This window comes from Natrix helvetica (assembly GCF_964273705.1).
Source record: "Natrix helvetica genome assembly, chromosome: 3".
Taxonomy (NCBI): Eukaryota; Metazoa; Chordata; class Lepidosauria; order Squamata; family Natricidae; genus Natrix; species Natrix helvetica.
In genome coordinates, this window is record NC_138549.1 from 152,605,404 (window position 1) to 152,625,227 (window position 19,824).

Consider the following 19,824-nt stretch of genomic DNA (forward strand, 5'->3'; position numbering starts at 1 on the left):
CTCCTGATTTAACACAAATATTATATTTTAAGGTAAGATTTTTAACTATAGCTTAAATGCAGCTCCAAAGAAAACCCTTGGAAAACCCTCTCTAGTAACAGAACTAAAAACAATATATCAAAACGAACAACAAAAACATAAGAATTACAACACATTTCATGCTAGAGGAATATGAAACTCCAAACACATTACCATAGCAAGGTATGCCACCATTTATCACAATTCCACACTATAACCAGATTTTAACAGCTTCCCAGACAGCTAACAGGGAGAGAGCCATTCTAATGTCAGGGAGGAGGAGGGGCAACGCTGTTCTAAAGAAGAGGGGACAACCTTTTGCGAGATGCCCAAAGAGAGTCCAGTCTACTAGATCTAATTGGATGAGCAGAAACCATTGGGAATAGTGGTTCCAAACACATCGAGGTCACAAGTCATGTAGGGTTTTATACATGACATCCAGGACTTTGAACTGAATGTGGAAAGTAATTAACAATATAGCAGTTCTGACAGTAGGAGTATCACATAGGAATAATAAGTGGCACACTAGCCACTGCCTTCATGATCAGTTGTAGCTTCCAGGTGGCTTTCAAGGGCAGCCCCATGTAGACAGTAAAGAATACGAACCTCAGCAATTGTGCTTCCAGTAGTATTTTTTGAAAGGTCATTATATATCTCAGTCATTGTTCCCTTTATAGCATCCATCATCTGTTAAAAGAAAAAAATACAGAATTAAATATTTACTTACTGGGAAGAGCTCCATCAATTTTGTTTACCCCAGATATGATGAAAAGAATTATACTGGAATATAAAATGGTTGCTATAGATTTCATAGCTAAAGGTTTCCCCGCATGTGCGTGCTACTCATTTCTGGCTCTAGGAGCCATTTCTAAGCCGCAGAGCCAGCGCTGTCTGAAGACGTATCCGTGGTCATGTGGCCGGCATGATTAAATGCCAAAGGCGCATGGAACGCTGATACCTTCCCACCAAAGGTGGTCCCCATTTTTCTACTTGCATTTTTACATGCTTTCGAACTGCTAGGTTGGCAGAAGCTGGGAAAAGTAATGGGAGCTCATTCTGTTACACTAGGGATTCAAACCACTGAACTGCTGACCTTCTGATCGACAAGCTCGGCATTTTAGCTACTGACCCACATTAATTTGCCATTCCAGAGTTAAATGATACTCCCAAGCAACTGAGCCTGATGAAGAGCAATGAATGTATTCCCATCCCCAAATTTAAAGCACAAGTATTAGTTTAAGCAGCATCCTCTCCACTTCCAAGCTTACCACTGCTTTCACTTGACAAGCAAAAGCAGCAGTTCTATCTCCAGCAGCTACCTAGTAATGTATTCTATAGGAAACCAGCTGACATTGCGCCTTAACATCTGTTAAAAAAAACTATAGAGGCGGCTTGGCAAAAGTAGACCCTATAATCTCTTTGCTTGCATTAAAGTCTGTATCTGGGTATCATGCCTTTTATATCAAAGTAGGTAATATATAGCCCAGATCAGAGGGAAGACTAAAACTTTATTTGACTTTGTCTTGATCTTCAAGTGAGCATCCTAGGTAACTTGAGGGTTAACGTTCATTTTGCATTCTAAACCTTTTGTTCTCAATGCTATAATCTAAACTCTATGACAGACTACCTATCAGTTCTGTAATAAGACTTAGAATTAGCCTTGAACATTCAAAATAGCATGTTCCATGTCAAAGAAACTATGGCCGCCTGGGCGAAAAATTTCGGTTATAATGTGGAATTGGCTAAGTGGGAAAAACTTTGGATACTTAATCAGAAATTAACAATGGCTATGGCATTTAAAGAAAATATTTATGAGATGTTCTACAGATGGCATCTCCCCCCAAGCATGGCTCTCCAAAATGTTTAAAAATCTAGCCCCAAATTGTTGGAAGTGTAAAAAAACACCAGGCACTATTTATCATATGTGGTGGACGTGCAATGAGGCAAAAAAATATTGGAAAATGATTCAATCATGGTTAGAACAAATGGTGGGAGACCAAATCTTGTTTAAACCAGAAATTTTTCTCCTAGGTATAATACCGGAGGGGTTTAAGAAAGATACACTTTATCTAATTATACATGTACTAACTGCGGCGTGTACAACTTATGCAGAATATTGGAAAAAAGAAAACACACCATCAGAGCTAGATATAATCAGAAAAGTGTTGGCCTGTGCGGAAGCAGATAGGCTCACTCTTGAACTTAAAAATAAAGGGGAATCAGAATATTTTGAAGTCTGAAACAGATTTTATGATTGGTATAAGACAAGGTGACAAGACTGAAACAAACTGTATATATTGTGATTGGACGGAAGGATAGACAATGTATTAAGTATTGAGAGAAATTTCCTGACAGTGAGAACAATGAATCAGTGGAACAGCTTGCCTCCAGAAGTTGTGAATGCCCCAACACTGGAAGTCTTTAAGAAGATGTTGGATAGCTATTTGTCTGAAACGGTATAGGGTTTCCTGCCTAGGCAGGGGGTTGGACTAGAAGACCTCCAAGGTCCCTTCCAACTCTACTATTGTATTATTGTAAGTAGGCTAATAGTTAATGGTTGAGACTAGCTGTAAATAATGTGAATGTATGGTCACTTTGACTTTGCGGTACTGCATTGTTTTAAATATAAAAATAATAAAAATATATTCTAAAAAAAACAGGGAGGGCATAATCAAGGGAAATTTCACATAGTTCCACTAAGCTCCATGGGGACCAGTTTAAATTCTCACCATAACAGATTATTTTTCTCAGAGGGATAAGTATGCGCTGGCAGAGAAGGTGAGCTAACTCTCTCTCTCTCTCTCTCTCTCTCTCTCTCTCTCTCTCTGTCTCTGTCTCTCTCTCTCTGTGTGTGTGTCTCTCTCTCTCTCTCTGTGTATTAAGTAAATGAGATGGAGGGGGAATAGAAAAGATCTGTCTGCTCTAGGCAAATGAACCCGGAAAGCAGGCCTGCCATGACTGGCCCTGTCCACTCTTCTTATGCAGTTATAACAATCTTTGATCATAAAATAAATCCCTCAGCCATCTTCTAATGTATCACACACACACACACACGCAGCACAGATATATAGATTTAATAGGGAGAATAAGGATTTATTCAAAACAAGTTTGACTCCTGGTGACTTTACAGGCGTGTCCATATAGTTATTTTCAACAGTATGGAATCCCTTCTTTGTGTGTGTGTGTGTGTGTGTGTGTGTGTGTGTGTGTGTGTGTGTGGTAATTTTTTCATATAGCCTACACCCCTGTTATCTCCAATCCAAATACTAATCGTGCCTAACCCTGCTTAGTTTCTCAACCTAAAGAAGGTTGGCCAGGTTCTGCAGGGAAAAAAAATATTGGTGTCAAACCCACAATGCTTTGCCTGATGTTTTGCCCTTCTATTCTTCTCCAAAAACACACAGAACAGTTAAAAAAATACACATCTTCTGGGTATACCTTAGGGAGACAACTTAAAATGTTGCTGTTACGTTCTTCTGTGAGCTCAAATGTTAATCCTGTCCGTGAGGATGGAGAAAATAACAAAGGAGTGATGAACCCTCCGTACATGTTAAAAATGCATTAACTGAAATCAAGCATTAAATAACCCTTTTTAAAAAAATGCTTACTTTACTAGTATACTTAGCAATATCTGCAGCCACATCTGCTGAAGCTGTTGCTATTGGCAAGTCTGTATTAACTGAAGATGAAAGTGTATTTGCTGATCCAGAACTGGTTACTATAGAAACAGGCTGAGTGCTTGTAACCAGGGTGATAGTTGACGTTGAAGTACTCTGAGTAATTTCTTTTTGCTGTACAGCTAGAATACAAAACAAATCTGAAAATGAGTTACTATATATTTCAAGGCATTTGGAAAATTAAAAACAGGCCACCTCTGAAATAATAATTATTTGGTAGTTTTTCAGTTTAGTTACTAGAACTATACTATTCAATCTGTGAATGATGTTATTAGAAGATAAGACCAGCCGTAAGATAAGACAGGAACCTAAGACATATTTTAGTGAGTACACATGCTGATTTTATCAGCTGTAAAATGCCCTGTAAGTATTCATCAATTAATAAGGCAATATGTTTATTAGGACCAACTAGAACACGGGTGTCAAACTCACAGCGTCATGTTGCCATAACGTGATGTTTTTCCCCTTCACAGAGCTAGGGTGGGCATGGGCTGCACATGACGCATCCAGCCCACGGGCTGCCAGTTTTACACCCCTAAACTATAACATTACAAAATCATTTAAAAGGTTTGAGTGTAAAACCAAAGTGGTAGTGGAAAAAAAGAAGAGGTAGTTCCAAAGACTGCAATATTTAAATTTCTCAAAACAAAATACAGGCAATATTAAGTAGATTTAAGTCAATTAGTTTTGTTATATACTATATATATATCATAATATATACTAGTATATCATACATATGCAAAATATCTGAAAGACTGCTGGTAAAAATACAATCATAACTGTTCCTTAATATACAATATTAAGAGGTTTATTTAAAGAGAGTTCAGCCCACAATCAAAGGAGGAGATAGATCCATTTTTTCTTTCTCCTGCAATCTCCTCCCACCCCTGCCCCCATTCTAACTCTGAAGGGGTCAGGAATCACTTGTGAAGAAAGGATGGTCAGAGAAAATAACCACTTCATCCTGCATGAGAGAAGCATCTGCTGGTTCCAAAATACTTCCATATTTGAGAGGAGGTTTTCCTTTTATGGGGTGGTGTATCTAGATCAGGGGTGTCAAGCCTGCGGCCCACAGGCCAAATACACCACACACTGGCCACGCCCAGTTTAGCAAAGGGGGGGGGAGAGTAATGATATGTCACGCAACGCCGTGAGTTTGACATCCCTGATCTAGATTCAACTTATCACTAACCACAGTGTTATTATCATCATAACCTGTGTTCTTATATTATTTTTATGTTAAATACACTCGGTTAATTAGATCATCGATAAAAGGACTGGGCAATTCATATTCCAACTGAAAGGTTTCTTACTATATATAGTGGTGGAATGTTTGATGATCTCCTCATTTTTGTGCAATTCATATTTGAGGTCTGGGCACAACTAACTGTGAACGTATTGCAATGAGCAGACATTAGGGAAAGGCGGGCAATACCTTTCACTGCCTGTCTTGTCTGGTATCTTGTTCCTTGGGAAGACTGAGGCGGCTGCTGCTGCTGCTGATTTTGCTGCTGCTGCTGCTGTTGTTGTTGTTGCTGCTGCTGCTGCCTTTGTACCTTCTGCATATGCCATTTCTGGGAGGAAGTCTGAAATTTGTTTGAAGAGTTCCACACTACCCGCTGCACAGCTGGGACGGTTTCCTTTGGTAGGAGTGGTCTCTGTTTCTTTACTGGACTTCCAGTAGCTGCCACTGGAGTGCTGACAGCAGAAGCAGCGCTTGTTGTAGCTGTAACACCGGCTGGGGGTGTCTGGGATGCTGATCGAGTAAGCACCTGAGTTTCAACTGGAGGCTGACTGTTGACGCTTGAAGGAACTGGGGTTTTAGCTGCAGCTAACCAGATTTAAAAACAACAACAAAGATTTATTGGAAATTCAGTGTTATAAGGGAATATAATAAAACATTGATTCCCAAGTATTTGATTCTTTGTTATCAAGCCTACTGTTTTAAATTTAGATTTAGAAAGAATTTTGCAAAAATAGAGTTTTACCCACAAGTATGATTAAATGAAAGTAAATACTGTATATAATTTGCTTAGAGAGTTTTCAACTTTTTGTTTTGGCCTTTCATTCCTGTACTCGCCTGTCATTTTTACTCTCTTGTATTATACCTATGTCCTGTTTTTAATATTCTTTGTGATGGATTTATATTTATCCATGGTATCAGAGTCTGAAATCATCTTCAGATTTTGAAGCAATAAAACTGAAATCATGGCATTTTCAAAGTTTGCCTTCCCAGGATAAGAGGTTTCAGGAACAAACTACCAAATGAAATATTAAACTTCTTTATACATCACTTCACCAATACAGATGACCCAGTTGTATCACTAACATAGAGATACCATCAGGTACATATTACCACAGAATAGTAGTTTTTAAACCATTTTAATTTAGTGGGCAATGAAGTAGGCAGTAAAATCATAAGTAGCATCATTTAATGTCTCAATAAGTGTGAGTGAATTGCTTAACGACCATGGTGTAAACAAGGCTGTAAAGTCCATCATAGTCACATGTCTCACTTAACAAATGTGCCACTTACTAACAAAGTTTCTGGTTCCAACTGCAGTCATCAAGCAATATGGAAAACCTTTAAACCCTTAGCTGTATTAGCATTCATATTTAGCATAAGGCACATATATCCGTTCTATATACCATCAATTACGTTTAATTGTGTCTCTGAGCAGAGGTTCATATGTCTATTCTTTTCTTAACTTTTAATTCTCTTAAGGCAGTGATGGCGAACCTATGGCACGCGTGCCACAGGTGGCACACGGAGCATTTGTCAGGGCACGCAAGGCACTGCTCTGTTAGGTGGCCAGTGCGCATGTGCACGCTGGCCAGCTGAGTTCACCGTTTTTAAAAGCCATTTTTTCGCCCTCCCCAGGCTCCAGAGGCTTTATAGGAGCCTGGGGAGGACAAAAAAAGCCTCCCCCTCCCCCGGAGGCCCTCCGGAGGCTTCAGGGACCATCTGGAGGCTTCCCTGAAGCCTTCAGAACGCTAAAAACGACCCTTTGAGCAAACCGGAAGTGACTTCCGGTTTGCTCAGAGGGTCGTTTTAAATGCTCCGAAGGCATCAGGGAAGCCTCCGGACCGTCCCTGAAGCCTTCGGAACGCTTAAAACGACCCTCCAAGCAAACCGGAAGTCACTTCTGGTTTGCTCGGACGATCATTTTAAGCGTTCCGAAGGCTTCAGGGAAACCTCCGGACGGTCCCTGAAGCCTCCGGAGGGCCTCAGGGGGGCGGGGGAGGCTCTTTTCATCTTCCCCAGGCTCCTATAAAGCCTCTGGAGCCTGGGGAGGGTGAAAAAAGCATGTAAAAATGGGGGGGTCGCGCCTGTTGTGCGCGCATGCGCACTGGGAGGTCGTGCATTGCATTATGGGTGCAGCACGCCCGCACACAACCCCCCTGCGCTCCCCCCACTTGTGGCACGCGAGCCAAAAAAGATTCGCCATCGCTGTCTTAAGGAATGACTTCTGGATCTTTTGAATGTTTCCTTTTGAAACAATGTTAAGCTATAAGTGCTAGGATTTTTCCTGCAGATGAACTTTCTTATGGAAGGTGACACAGATTACTAAATTCTAATATCTTCAGAACTTTAAAATAACCACAGGTTAGACATATGAGCTTTACTTAATAGAAATAAATTCTATATTTTCACTTAGGAAAAGAAATTGAATGCAGAATTGGCAACATAGGTGACAGAAATCTTGCAATTATACTTAATCATGAACTGAGTGTAAGACAGTAGTGTGTATGGCTGAATAAAAAGTAAGTGCAATTTTTAAAATATTTTTTAACCTACCTTCATTAGTTTTAACTCAAGGTGGCAAACATCCTCTCCCCCCCCCCCCCCCACAACAACAATCTGGTGAGATGGATTGGACTACAAGAGAATGACTGGCCCAAAGTCACTTATCCAGTTTTTCATGCTTAAGGCAGGACTAAAACTCACAGCCTCCTGGTTTCTAGGCCAACCACTACACCAATTATAATATGCTTCTTATGCTTCTTAGATTTTAAGAGAAAAACGTGATTTCAAAAATGTCTTAGAAAAATGAACATAGCTGGATAATCATGAAAATTCTGCCAATTCTATTCCATTCTACTTATGGTAGGCAATTTATAAAACATAATCAATACTTCTTTGACACTATTTGGATTAGAACAGTCAAAATTCCCTGCTAGCATATGCCAAATAACTACCACACATGTGGAGTCCTTATGTAAGCACAAGAGGCAAGGTCTGACTGAAACACAAACACAGACACTGAATGCCTTTGAGCCTTATCTACTCTTTCTCAGAAGCCAAGGACTCCTCCCTTGCAATATTGTTTAAAGAGAAACAGATGCTTCGAAGATCCCATTCTAGTAACCCCTCCCTTTCAATTGTTTAAAAAAATATTTCTGAACTAAAAAGTGGATTTAATCAGAATTGACATTTGTGGCTGTGGTGGGTTAGAATAAGAACTCTGTTTAAATCAATATGCATGTTTACTTATTTTAGGGATAGTAGTGCTGTATGCTTCTTTAGGTGTACTTTTCTGTACCTCTCACTTATTGTGCCAGTCAGGGGATAATTGGCCAGAGTTCATGTCTTGTTGAGAGGAAGAAAGAGTCAAGGATGCGTATTGCCATAATTCTTTAACTCTTCCTACTGTAAAAGCAGGATCAGCTTGATAGAATAACAATTAGAGCATCAACTCAATTTCAAAGACGTTTCAAAGAAATGCTATGTTATATTTCCAAGAATGTGTTTGAAATGTTTTGAAATCATGAAAGATACCCAGTGCTTGTGGCTATTTTCTTTAATAGTTAGTTATAAAGCAGTTCTTTATTTAGGATTTTCTGTGCACACAGACTATCCTTGATTACTTTATTATGTAATATCTATATAGCTTTGTGGTTCTTGCTCTTGCCATTACTGGGCAAGAGACCAGTAATTGGCTGTAAACTGCTAGTTCTGAACTCATAAAATGATTATTTGGACCTTTTCCAGTTTGTTGGTTTTCTAAGTAATTTTTTAGCCATGAGAATGCCAATTGAGAAGTATGGGAATTTTTTTCTGACTGGGAATCCAAACTGACCTAAGTCCCACTACTGTATTGTAATATTGTGCAACTGATGTAACTTATTTTCTTTACCCTCTCCATATATTTGGTTTAATGACTCTAGCTTCTTTTACTGACTCATTCTGAAAAATGAGCCAGTTGCTTGTTTGAATAACACCCTAAACAAGCCACAGGAGGAACAGTTTGTAGTTTCTTAATCACATCCATTTGTTAACTACTACAGTACAATTAGGTTTTCTATACCATTTCACCCAATTGGCCTATACTATTTCCCTTTTCACATTATTCCCCTCTCTCGTGCTTTTTTCTTTTTCTTTTCCTACACAGACAGTCCATGGTTAACTACAGTACCTGTAATTGGAATTTACATTGCTAAGTTATGTAGTTGTAAAGTACAATATGTGGACCATATTTATAAGTGATGGCAAATTCTGTAACAACAGCATGTAAGTTCCCACTGCTGTTTTACATGAGGATCATATATTGTTAAGTGAAAACCTCTTTGCAACTTCCTGCCAGCTTCCAAAAAGTAAAGTCAATGGGGAAACTGGCAAGAAGTTGCAAGTGCCAAGCGGTTTATAAGGCGGTTGGTAGGCAGCTAAGTGGCTGTAGCCCAGTGAGTGAGGGTGCCTGGGTGCCTGGAAAGGTATGGGTGAATGCACAGGTTTCTGGCAAGATGCAATGCAAGCACAACAGGACTAATGGAGACTGTGTAGTGTGAGTGCAGTGGAACTAAAGTAAGGTATGTAAGTTGCTGGCAAGGAATGGGTGGGGATGGCTGCTGCTTAGGTCAAGGAAACAATGGGTGCAAGGGTGGCAGACATTGTGCCATGTGAGCACAAAGGGACTGGAGGAAAGTGTGTGAATGGTCAGCAAGGCACAAGCACTGTGGGATTGGGGTAGAGTTGTCTGGCAAGATGTGGACAGGGCATGGCTGTTGCCAGAAAGAGGAGGGTGGTCCAAGCATAGAGGGGGTGGGGTGTGTGAGGCACAGCGCAGCAATAGTGAGTCAGGGTGCAAGTAACCCCAGAGCCACAGTGTGGCAAGTCCCAAAAGTCCCATGCATGGCTGGGAGGGTTAGACTAGTGAAGGGAAAACAGGAAAAATGACAAGGAAGAGCTAGGTGATGAGGGGCAGCCATAAATGTGGGCTGGCTGGCCTGAATTTTTATCATGTGACCATGAAGGTGCTGCAATTGGCTGGAAGTCCATTTCTTTCAGTGCCATCATAACTTCGAATAGTCACTGAACAAATGGACCTTAAAGCAGCACTTTACTTATACTACTTGTACTGACTTGCTGGAGTAGTCTTTTTTTTATATTCCTCAAGTATTTTTGTACCTGAAGACATCTTTGGATTATCTTGAGGTTGCTAAATCCTTCCTATTATATAAAAGTTTCTTTTATGTAAAAGTCATATAAATTTTGGTTGCAGAAAGGTAGAAGAACAGATCCATTTTTAAATAAATTGTTTTTTGTTCTGTCTAGAAATACAAAAAATATTCCATTAAGAACTTTCAGGACAGCTCTGAAAGTGGTATTCAGTATTTTCATGATCAAGAAAAAATGTTAAAGTATCCTACCTTCTTGTTTAGGAGGCGATTCCTTGGCTTCTTTTTTGTTTTTTCGTCCCTCACGGCCACACTGGTCTTCACCTAAGTCAATAACTAGCTCATTTTCTGAATCAGAATCTAGACCGAGATGCACTGTTGGTGAGTCTGTCTCTTCTTTCGTTTTCAGTTTTTCCTTTGTGGGATGTGACAAACTTTTCCCCTTTTCTGAAAGCTCTTTATCAGAGTCTACATTTGCCTTCTCTTTGGCAGGGCTATTTATTTTCTCCACTTCTGAGCTCGTACTTTTAATTTCCTCTTTTTCTTCCGTTGGAGTAGGTGGCTTTAGTTTTTTTTTCACAACTAAAGATTCTTTATCACTTCTTACGCCTTCTTTTTCTTCTTCTTCCTGATCATTTTTGGATTTCTGTTCATCATCACTGATATATTCACTATCACTGGAGTCTGACTTTTCAGAATCCTCTGAGTCACTATGCTCTACTGCAACATCTTCCGATATTTCATTGATTCCTAATCATAAAAAAGAAACATTTTTTACCTCATTTGTTTCCAATACCTTTAAAAGTAAAGCCATGTGAATCAGTGAACATGCATATAACATATCTAATCATAGCAGCCCACTGATTTCAAATCTTACACAATCCTGTGAAAGAAAATCCTTCATATTTTAATACTGTATGGAAGTAGCATTTGCTTGTTCAAAAATCAGAACACGAAGGACTCTGAATCCTGGCTTCTTTGGATACAGAGCTAATACCGTATCACTATATTTATGAAGTATTGACAAAAAGAATGTATTCAGTGGCTATACAATCAATCATATCAAATGCACACACATACCCAGTTGTGCTTTACAACTCTCTATTGTTTTGTCCAGATTCATCTGGAATCTGCTGCGAATTTGTCGTTTTGGTGAAATCAGTGGCACAGGAGTAGATTGCTGCTGGACTGATTCACTCAACTCTTTCAGATCCATCTCAGCTTTACTACGATCTAGAATATTAAGTTTAAAATATTTCCATTAAGTAACTGAATTTTAAACAAACACAAACTAATTTAATTACATTCATTAACTATTATTAATGATTACTACTGCAAATATTAGAAGTACGATTAGAAGCTTACAATAGATTACTTTAGGACATGAGAGAAGTAGATAAGAATTATGCATTTAATTATGTGTAAGAGTGTACCTAATCAGCACTCTGAACATTTCTTATGCCAGTGAATAAAAAACCCTGAATAAAGACACAAACAATCCTTGGCTAAGTTGGTACAAAAGTTCCATACACTACTATAATATAGTCTGTCCAATCTTCAATCAGCGCCCTCAGCCATCATATTTAAATAAAACTGACCAATTTTTTCAGGTGCACCTATTGCATTTAGGCTGAAAACCAAGAGAATATTAATCCAAAATTTAGTATCAGCAGTTGCAAGCAGGTGTGCCCTCTAACCACCACTACCATAGGTAAATCTCATATCCATTACTGCATGGACAATTTTATTTTACCAAGATTAAGATTAAGAATGCTGCCTGGAGTTGATGTTCTTTCTTGTTTTGTAGCTGTTGGAGTTGATGGTTGAGGAGAGAAAGGTTTGGGACTGCCTGACAAGCTTCCTGTTTGGCCTGTCCTTGTTGGTGCTGGAGAAGCTGAAAAAGAATGTAATTGACATAAATTTCAAACATAAACTGAGGTTATTTAGGCCGAGATAAAGGTCAAGTCCCTCTGTGTAACTTCTGTTTCCCTTTACTTTTTGAACAGTAACTCCCTACACAGGGTCACAAATTGTATTTGAAACTGAGAGCAAACACTTTTTCCCATGTGGGAAATGATTACTAAGGTACTTTTGCAAAATCAATAAAAAAAGACAGATAAGGAACATGCAAATGTAATTCTTTTGTATGTTGGTCATGGAGTCAAATTTAAATGGTCTAATGTCATCTCACAGCAGTAACAGGTCCTCGCTGAGGCACTATTCAGAAAAGAAATAAGAAGCAAGGTACAAAAGTTATGAGAAATTTCTTCAAGACTTCCAATGAAACATGCATTTCTAACCACTCTCTCTAACTCTTATCACCTTTTAAAATTCATTTAACCAATACTCTGGGAAACTGAACATAGGTGGAATGCTTATATAAATCAAGAATTATATAAAATATGAACATGCTAACTCTTTCATTTTAGAACAGGAGTATCCAGTTTTAGAATTGTTTCTTTCTGTTATAGCTATTTAAATTTCTAATTTTTCTTGTTGTAGTAAATGTCATATTTATTAATTAAATATGAACCATATTTAATAATTAATCACATTTAATGGTTAATTTTTCTGAAAATGACTAATTCAAAGCAAAAAGACTCCCTTAAGGTACGTGCAAATCTGGATGACTACTGCTCTATGTCTATGTAGTTTCTTTGATAGCAAAGAAGTTGTAGTTTGTTACTGCTATCTTCAGGGATTTTTCAATATCCAATCTAGCCTACAGTCCTGGTATTTCATCAAGTGGCATCTAAAGTCAGATTATGCCTAGCTTTTGAGGGATCAGCCAAGAACATTTATATGCTGTCACTTAATTACTCATTAATTAACTAAGTTCAGATATAATGACTGGCAAAAATAAATCATATTCCAACTGCCCCTTTTGATATCAAATTAAGCAAGAAGCCTAGGATAATATTTGTTATAAAATACATTTCAATATGCTGTTTAGTCTTTAAATGCAAAGCCATGAGTAATCTTTTAATTTCATATCATTTTTTCTAATGCAACTTAAAGTGGTTAATACAAACTATTGTGGCTAAATAATGATCAATTTGAAATAATGAAAAAGTTATCAATAGAGACCAGGAGAATGATCAGGTTTGCAGAATAACAATAATACTTTGAAAAAAAAATCTATCTGAAGGCAATAGGTGAGAAAAGACAAGCTAATAAAAACTGCCTAGGCAGCCATAAGCAAAAGCCATGAAATATAGAATGACAGTCCCGATAAAATCCTGCTTGTGGCAAATGGCTGATCAATTTTTTTTTTTACAAGAGAACATACACTACAAACTCTTAAACTAGGAAATTTGAACATACATATGTATGGCATATATTCCTAATACTTTTATTTTGTTACCATAGAATATCCAAGAAATATAAATGAAAGAGAGCAGGAATTCAAAATTAGGTGATATATTCAATCCTCTTAAGATTTTGATGATTAGTTTGTATGTATATGTATACATGTAACAGGAATATCACAAATATACTAAAATACAACTTAGAACCTCAAAGTCATTGTTCAAACAAATAAGGCACAATTTATTTTGTTCAGTTCTATTTTAAAAAGTGCCATTAAAACAAGAATGCGTAACAAATTTAAAAAAGTATTCCAAAATGTTTAAAATGTACTTTCCATAAGTAAATTGCTAAATAGCAGAACGAAAACAATTATTTAAAGAAAAATATCAAGTTCAAAGATATCCAGAATGGATCCAAATGAAGTAACGTTTACTTATTTGCTTTATATCAGAAACAGCCATACATCAACATGTAGGTGGTCTTCTGATATTATTTGTCATTCATCTAAGGAATTAGGTGCAGATCAGTATGTTGAGGATAATGCTTGGTATAGAATAGTTGAGCTTTCCAAATGGATTATAATAATTATAATTGTCTTATAATAGATTATTCTGCTTGACGCTAACATTTGACAAGCATTGGTTTTAAAAAAGAAAGCAAATTCTGAGTTTCTTCAAGATCAGATTATTTCATTTATCTGTAGCCCAAACTTCCCAAAACATAAAAAATTTAAATTCAGTGCTGCTGACATAAATATTCCTGAAACAGTAAATTAACCTGATTGTTTTATATTATCTTCTTAATATGTTTGCCCTTGACTGTAAGTCAAATCTTGTCTCTGAAAGGTAAGTTCTTTTTTCCTATACTCCAAGAAAAATGTACAAAAAAACTGGAAGAATGGCATGAAATATTTTGAAATCCAATCCCTATTATTATGTACTTATCATTTCAGTATTCTCTGAACACTGATTCTGTTTCATTATAATTTAGCAGCTGAGGACAACCAGAAATTATTTTTTTTATTTTAGACTACTAACTTCTTTTAAATTAGAGGTGTGATCCACAATGATTTAATATGATATAAATCTGCAGGGCACTAAGCAGACACCTTGCTGAAAAATTATTGAATGCATAGGATATTAATGGGAGTGAAAGTCCAATTAACCCTGAAGACTACAAAGCATTTTTCTATGTACTAGTTTGCTTGAACCAAATAACCATATCATGCTCCTCTTCCTGCATGAAGCCCCTCTACTGTGATACTTTTTGTTCAATTACTCCTGGCTCTTCCCTACATTATAATTTAAATTCTTCCCAGGCGACTGACCTACCACAATTTACCTTGTTATTAGTGTGGGAGACAACCTTTATGCCTCTAACCTACTCATGTAATTGGTCCCAAGAACATTGGCTAGAAGCTTTAGGAATACTGCTGCACCTGAGTCTACCGGTAGTAACACATCCTATAATGCATTAGACAAACTTTCCTTCCAGTTTTATGAAATTCCATGCACTGGTTGATGATAAAGTTCAACTACCAATTGATGTAGAAATTTTGATTCTATACTCTTACCTATACTTTTATCAATAAAGTCCATGGATTCTTCACTTGCACTAAAGTGGCTAGAGGTTGCTTTTTTCTCTCCATCCTGTTCAACATCAGATCCAGTGTGTACTGATGAATTTGTACTCATTGGTGAACGTGGCATGTCTGTTAGGGAAATTCTTCGTCCAGTACTGCTGCTTAGCATAGGTTTGCTCATTAAAATCTTGGGTGATGCTGTCATATCAAAGTTAAGTTTGATTTTCTCTTGTTTATCTGTCTTAGCAGTTCCAGCCCCAGGATTTGAAGGGTCTAACAACATTTGGTACTGATTGTTGGGAGTATATGGTGTCCGGAAAGGTGCATAATTAAATACGCCAAACTTTCTACGAATGTTCTCCACATAAACCTCCATCTCTTGCATTGCACTGTTGAATATGCTTTTAGTCTTTTTCACGGAAAAAGGAATTTCTTTAGACATGAGGTAGCAATTATTTACTGGAACCCAGGCCCTGAAAATAAGACAGTAAAAGAAACCATATAAATGGTATGGTATCTAATTTCTATTCAATTCTAAACACCGTTAAAGGCAATTCTTACACTTTTCAATGGGTGTTTGATGCATGCTTAAGATAAAAACTTTATTTAGCAATTAATTGTAAACTGAAAGGTGTACGTAATCAGTCCCCAGAAAAAAAATAGTTCTAGAAACACAGCTTTGAAAACAATTCATTAAAAATCAATTAAAGAAATTCAAAATCCAACCTACAAATACCAGATGCTATACAAAAGAAGACTATATATTGCAATTCAAATTTCTTAAACGGAACATGATACAATAACAAAGAAATAACTGTCAACTTCAGTTACTTTCTTGCTGCACAGCAAATCATTTTGCAGATTTATGTTTACATTATCATTTAGTCCATTCTACATATGTGGTGATATCCTAGGACTAACCAAAAACTATTAGTATATATGAATACTTCTTTCTTCTGTTACATTTGGTGGCCTCATGCTGACCAACAGGACAGTAAAAGAAGGCTCCCCCGTAATAAATATAAACATTTCTACATATTTGAGGATACTAGTCAAAATCCAGGAAAACAATTACTTTCTTCATAAAAATAAAAGCCCATATTTTAATTGGCTCTCTTCATGAAGTCTATGTATACATAAAGTTTCCTGTTAAGTAAAGAACACTAGAAATAGTTAGAAATCCTGTAATTGTATCATAAAAATGATAGCAGTGAACAAAGAGGCTTTTTCTGTCACTTGAAAAAATGTCAAAACTTTCAAACCATGTGGGATAAATCCTTCCCTCATGATTTACACTGAGGTTTAGAGCTTTTATGTAGCCAGCCCTGAAAATTCATCCTTTTCACAGCACTCAAGTAAAGTAAATGGTCCACTATGACCATTTCTGAACAAAAATTCCTTTTATAAATCCTAACTACAATGGACCTTCTAATTCATATTTCTGTCATGATTGGTAACATATAAATATTGGTTACCAAAGCTGACTAAATGTATCGCTTCAGTGGATAAAATTATGTTATCTTTTTAGATTTTTTAAAATGAGTTATCCCAATGTGCTTGTTATATTATGTACAAAAATCACTATTTGCAGAATATTAACATTTTAACTAATGCAGCTACCACCTAAATCATTCACCAAAAAGGAATGATCTGAATTATTCCATCATCTTTTGATTAATTCCCACCTGTCATGTTGACCAAAGAAACGAGCATCAACTTGACCATCTTTATCTCTCAGTGCTTTAGCCGGCCAGAATGGGAAACCCTTGAGTTTAGCCCAAACCAATGGGTGTGGATTGCTCTAGAGGAAAGTGCATAGTGACCACATGGTGAGAAAACTATTTTAAGCCATGCATTATTTTCTAACTGCTGACATGCAAGACAATAGTTTTTATATGACTGAGATTGTAAAAATGTCTCAAATGTACCACTTTAAATGAAGTCATTCTTTGTATAGTTTTCAGAGTTTTCCCATCTTATTAAAACAATTTTTGTCTTCTTTTAAAACCTGTTCTCTCTGTAGCAACTAGTTGCCAGTGAATGTGTGTCTCATTCTGAGTGTTCAGAGACAACTTCGAAACAATAATTCAAATACCAAATGAATTTAAACTAATTCATAGAGATACTCCATCCTCAAAATACAATATTCGTAATTTTAATTTTAAAAAATCAGAATATTACTATTGCAGGGGAATATACTCAGGAAAATGCTTACATTTGGGTGGTGCAAATAATGCTTCTATATAGCTCTCTGTTATCACAGAAACATAGAAAACTGCTGGCAGAAAGAGATCAAGGTCTGCCTTTTTGGTTTTTTAAAAAATTAATTAATTAATTTAAATTATTTTTAGATTTATTTTATTTTTAAATTTGCTGGATGATGGACATGTGTTTATCACAAGCATGTTCAAATTCAGTTCTAATGATTAACCCACTACCTCGGCTGGAAGATGGTTACAAGCTTCCATTACTCTTTCTGTGAAGTAATATTTTCTAATATTACTTTTGAACGTTCCTCCTATCAGTTTGAGATTAAATGGATCACATGAACATAATACACTCTTACGTTATTTTAGGATTTTGCAAAATATAGAGTGTAATGCAGTCTATCATACATAGATATAATTTACAGTTTATAACAATAAAATAAGAATAACAAAATCTGTTATGGATTTCTTTAGTTTAAAGACATCATATTTTATATGATGTGAGGATTAACTGTAATGTGTTACTGTTTCAGATTTTTTTTTAATTTCACGTCTATACTGTGTTAGTTGTAAGCATAAAAGAAATAAAACATCTGCTATTGCTACTTAAAATGTGTGTACATATGCACATGTCATATCATGTGCATATCATTCTCAAATAGTTCCCCTACTAAACAAGCAGTCCCCAGTTTAAGAACAAGGTTCTGTTTCCAACACCTGTTCTTAAATCAAATTTGTATAGCAGCTGGATATAATGCTGTATAAGTAGTACTGAGTAATGAACTTGAACCATTGAATATTTAACTTGAATCACTATATGTTTAACTTGGAGTCTGATGCAATGGGCTCCATTCTTAACTATCCTGTCCTTTAACTGGAGTGTTCTTAACACAGGGACTTGCTGTATATTCTCCAAATGATAAGAACTCCAGGCAGGCTAAAAACATATAAATGACAGGATTTACAGTATAAATGTGATACTTTATAGAAAAACGTAAGTGCTTCTGGAATTTGATTTTTTTTTAAAAAAAAAAACCTGATTGTTAGTAGATTTCAAACGTTTCAAAAAAAAATTATATTGAATACTTTGAGGGTTCTATGTCATTTCACTACAGGTGTCAAACCAGGGATGAAACAATGGAAAAGGCATTGCCTCAGAGCTAAGTTGTGAGAAATACTAGAACGAAGAAAAGACTAACTACTCAATTTCTATTAATTATCAGCAGCAGTGTGTGGGTTTTGAGCACAAACAGAAGAACCTCCATTTAAAATAATATGTATAAAAATGAAATCCACTGTGCTTCTAGATATGCTATTTATCATTTAAACCCCCCCCCCCCTTTTCCTTTTTTACTTACACAAGGTTCACAAAACCAATTTTCTCGTTTTTGGCAAGCAGCTAAATAACATTCTGGACATACTTCAATTTCATTCATCTGTAAAAACAAAAATGAACTATTATGGAGTTGGAGCATGAGATTAAATGCATTTACAATTCTATTCTATCCTGCAATCAAGAGTAACATGGTAGTCATTTATAATTTTCTACCCCAAATAATTATTTTGTGCTGCTTCACAAGATTCAACATCAGTCTTTTACTATACAGTAAACAATGACTATATATAAATAAATGGAAAGTGTGAAACCATTGTGCTTGATAGCAATAGTCATAGTTTTGCATAAGAAAAACTTTAAGCAATAAATATAAGCAAAAAATTTATAGGATGTTGGCATGTTGAATTTTTATAAGATCCTCAGACTTTTTATGTTTCTGTATGGCAAACAATTTGCCTTTGTCTGTTGATGGAACAATATTTGTCAGCACAATCTGTTTTCTCAAAGGATTATTGTGGAGGAGTGTAGAAGGAAGAAAGCTGCAGACTTCCACTACATATGGAAAAAGTCAATGAACTTTGGACATAGCCTATTCTCTTTAATACTTTCAAAGGTGTTTTCAACTTGGCAATGCCACATCTAGATTCATATTTTTCAAAACAGGTTTTTTTTAATAAACTTAATATATTTTAATAACGCTATAAAATAACCAAATTACAGAAAATAATTTATAGTCTGATTTATATATAATCTGAAATTGTCTTGATATTTATGATATCAATTTGTTAGCCTATATGCCTAAAAGGCACAGGAATTCCATATATGTCTATGAAATTAAATAATTTATTTACAGACTTTATTCTTTTAGATACATGAGAAGAGGACTGCAATCTAAAAACTAGAATATAGATTATTCAATTCCTGAAATTTTGAAATTCTACTTCATTTTATGTAATGTAAATACTAAAACTATGATTTCTAAGTTTTCCTACCATTAAATAAAATTGTTAGTTAAATTGGTATAATAAAAATAAATGCTAACTTGCAAATACATACCTCATGTTCACAGATTTTAATTATGACTTTTGCTGTTTGTGTCAATTTGTGATTACCTGAGGAAACAGATAAATACAGATGTCTAATTAATCTCTGTTACAAAATATACTTATTATTTGTCTTATGAAACTACAGTGCAAACATATACAGTTTGGCATGCGTGTTTCAAAAGGCAAAATTAATTAAATACAAATCTTGAATCTAGCCAGTAGAAATGGCAAGTCATAAAAGCAAGTCATTCAT

General features: G+C 36.1%; 1 protein-coding gene across 13 annotated transcripts in view; it reads right to left on the minus strand.

The window, feature by feature from the left end:
- Positions 1 to 19,824, minus strand: part of ZMYND8 (zinc finger MYND-type containing 8) — a 120,360-nt gene that overhangs the window by 28,291 nt on the left and 72,245 nt on the right. For all 13 annotated transcript variants that reach the window (XM_081948073.1, XM_081948074.1, XM_081948078.1 and 10 more), the window contains 10 exons: positions 19,582 to 19,637; positions 18,548 to 18,625; positions 16,668 to 16,783; positions 14,974 to 15,455; positions 11,845 to 11,985; positions 11,172 to 11,324; positions 10,344 to 10,841; positions 5,131 to 5,526; positions 3,627 to 3,817; positions 625 to 705 (listed from right to left, as the gene is read on the minus strand). In XM_081948073.1, the coding sequence (XP_081804199.1) occupies positions 625 to 705; positions 3,627 to 3,817; positions 5,131 to 5,526; positions 10,344 to 10,841; positions 11,172 to 11,324; positions 11,845 to 11,985; positions 14,974 to 15,455; positions 16,668 to 16,783; positions 18,548 to 18,625; positions 19,582 to 19,637 (2,192 nt within the window). The remainder of the gene's footprint in view (positions 1 to 624; positions 706 to 3,626; positions 3,818 to 5,130; positions 5,527 to 10,343; positions 10,842 to 11,171; positions 11,325 to 11,844; positions 11,986 to 14,973; positions 15,456 to 16,667; positions 16,784 to 18,547; positions 18,626 to 19,581; positions 19,638 to 19,824) is intronic.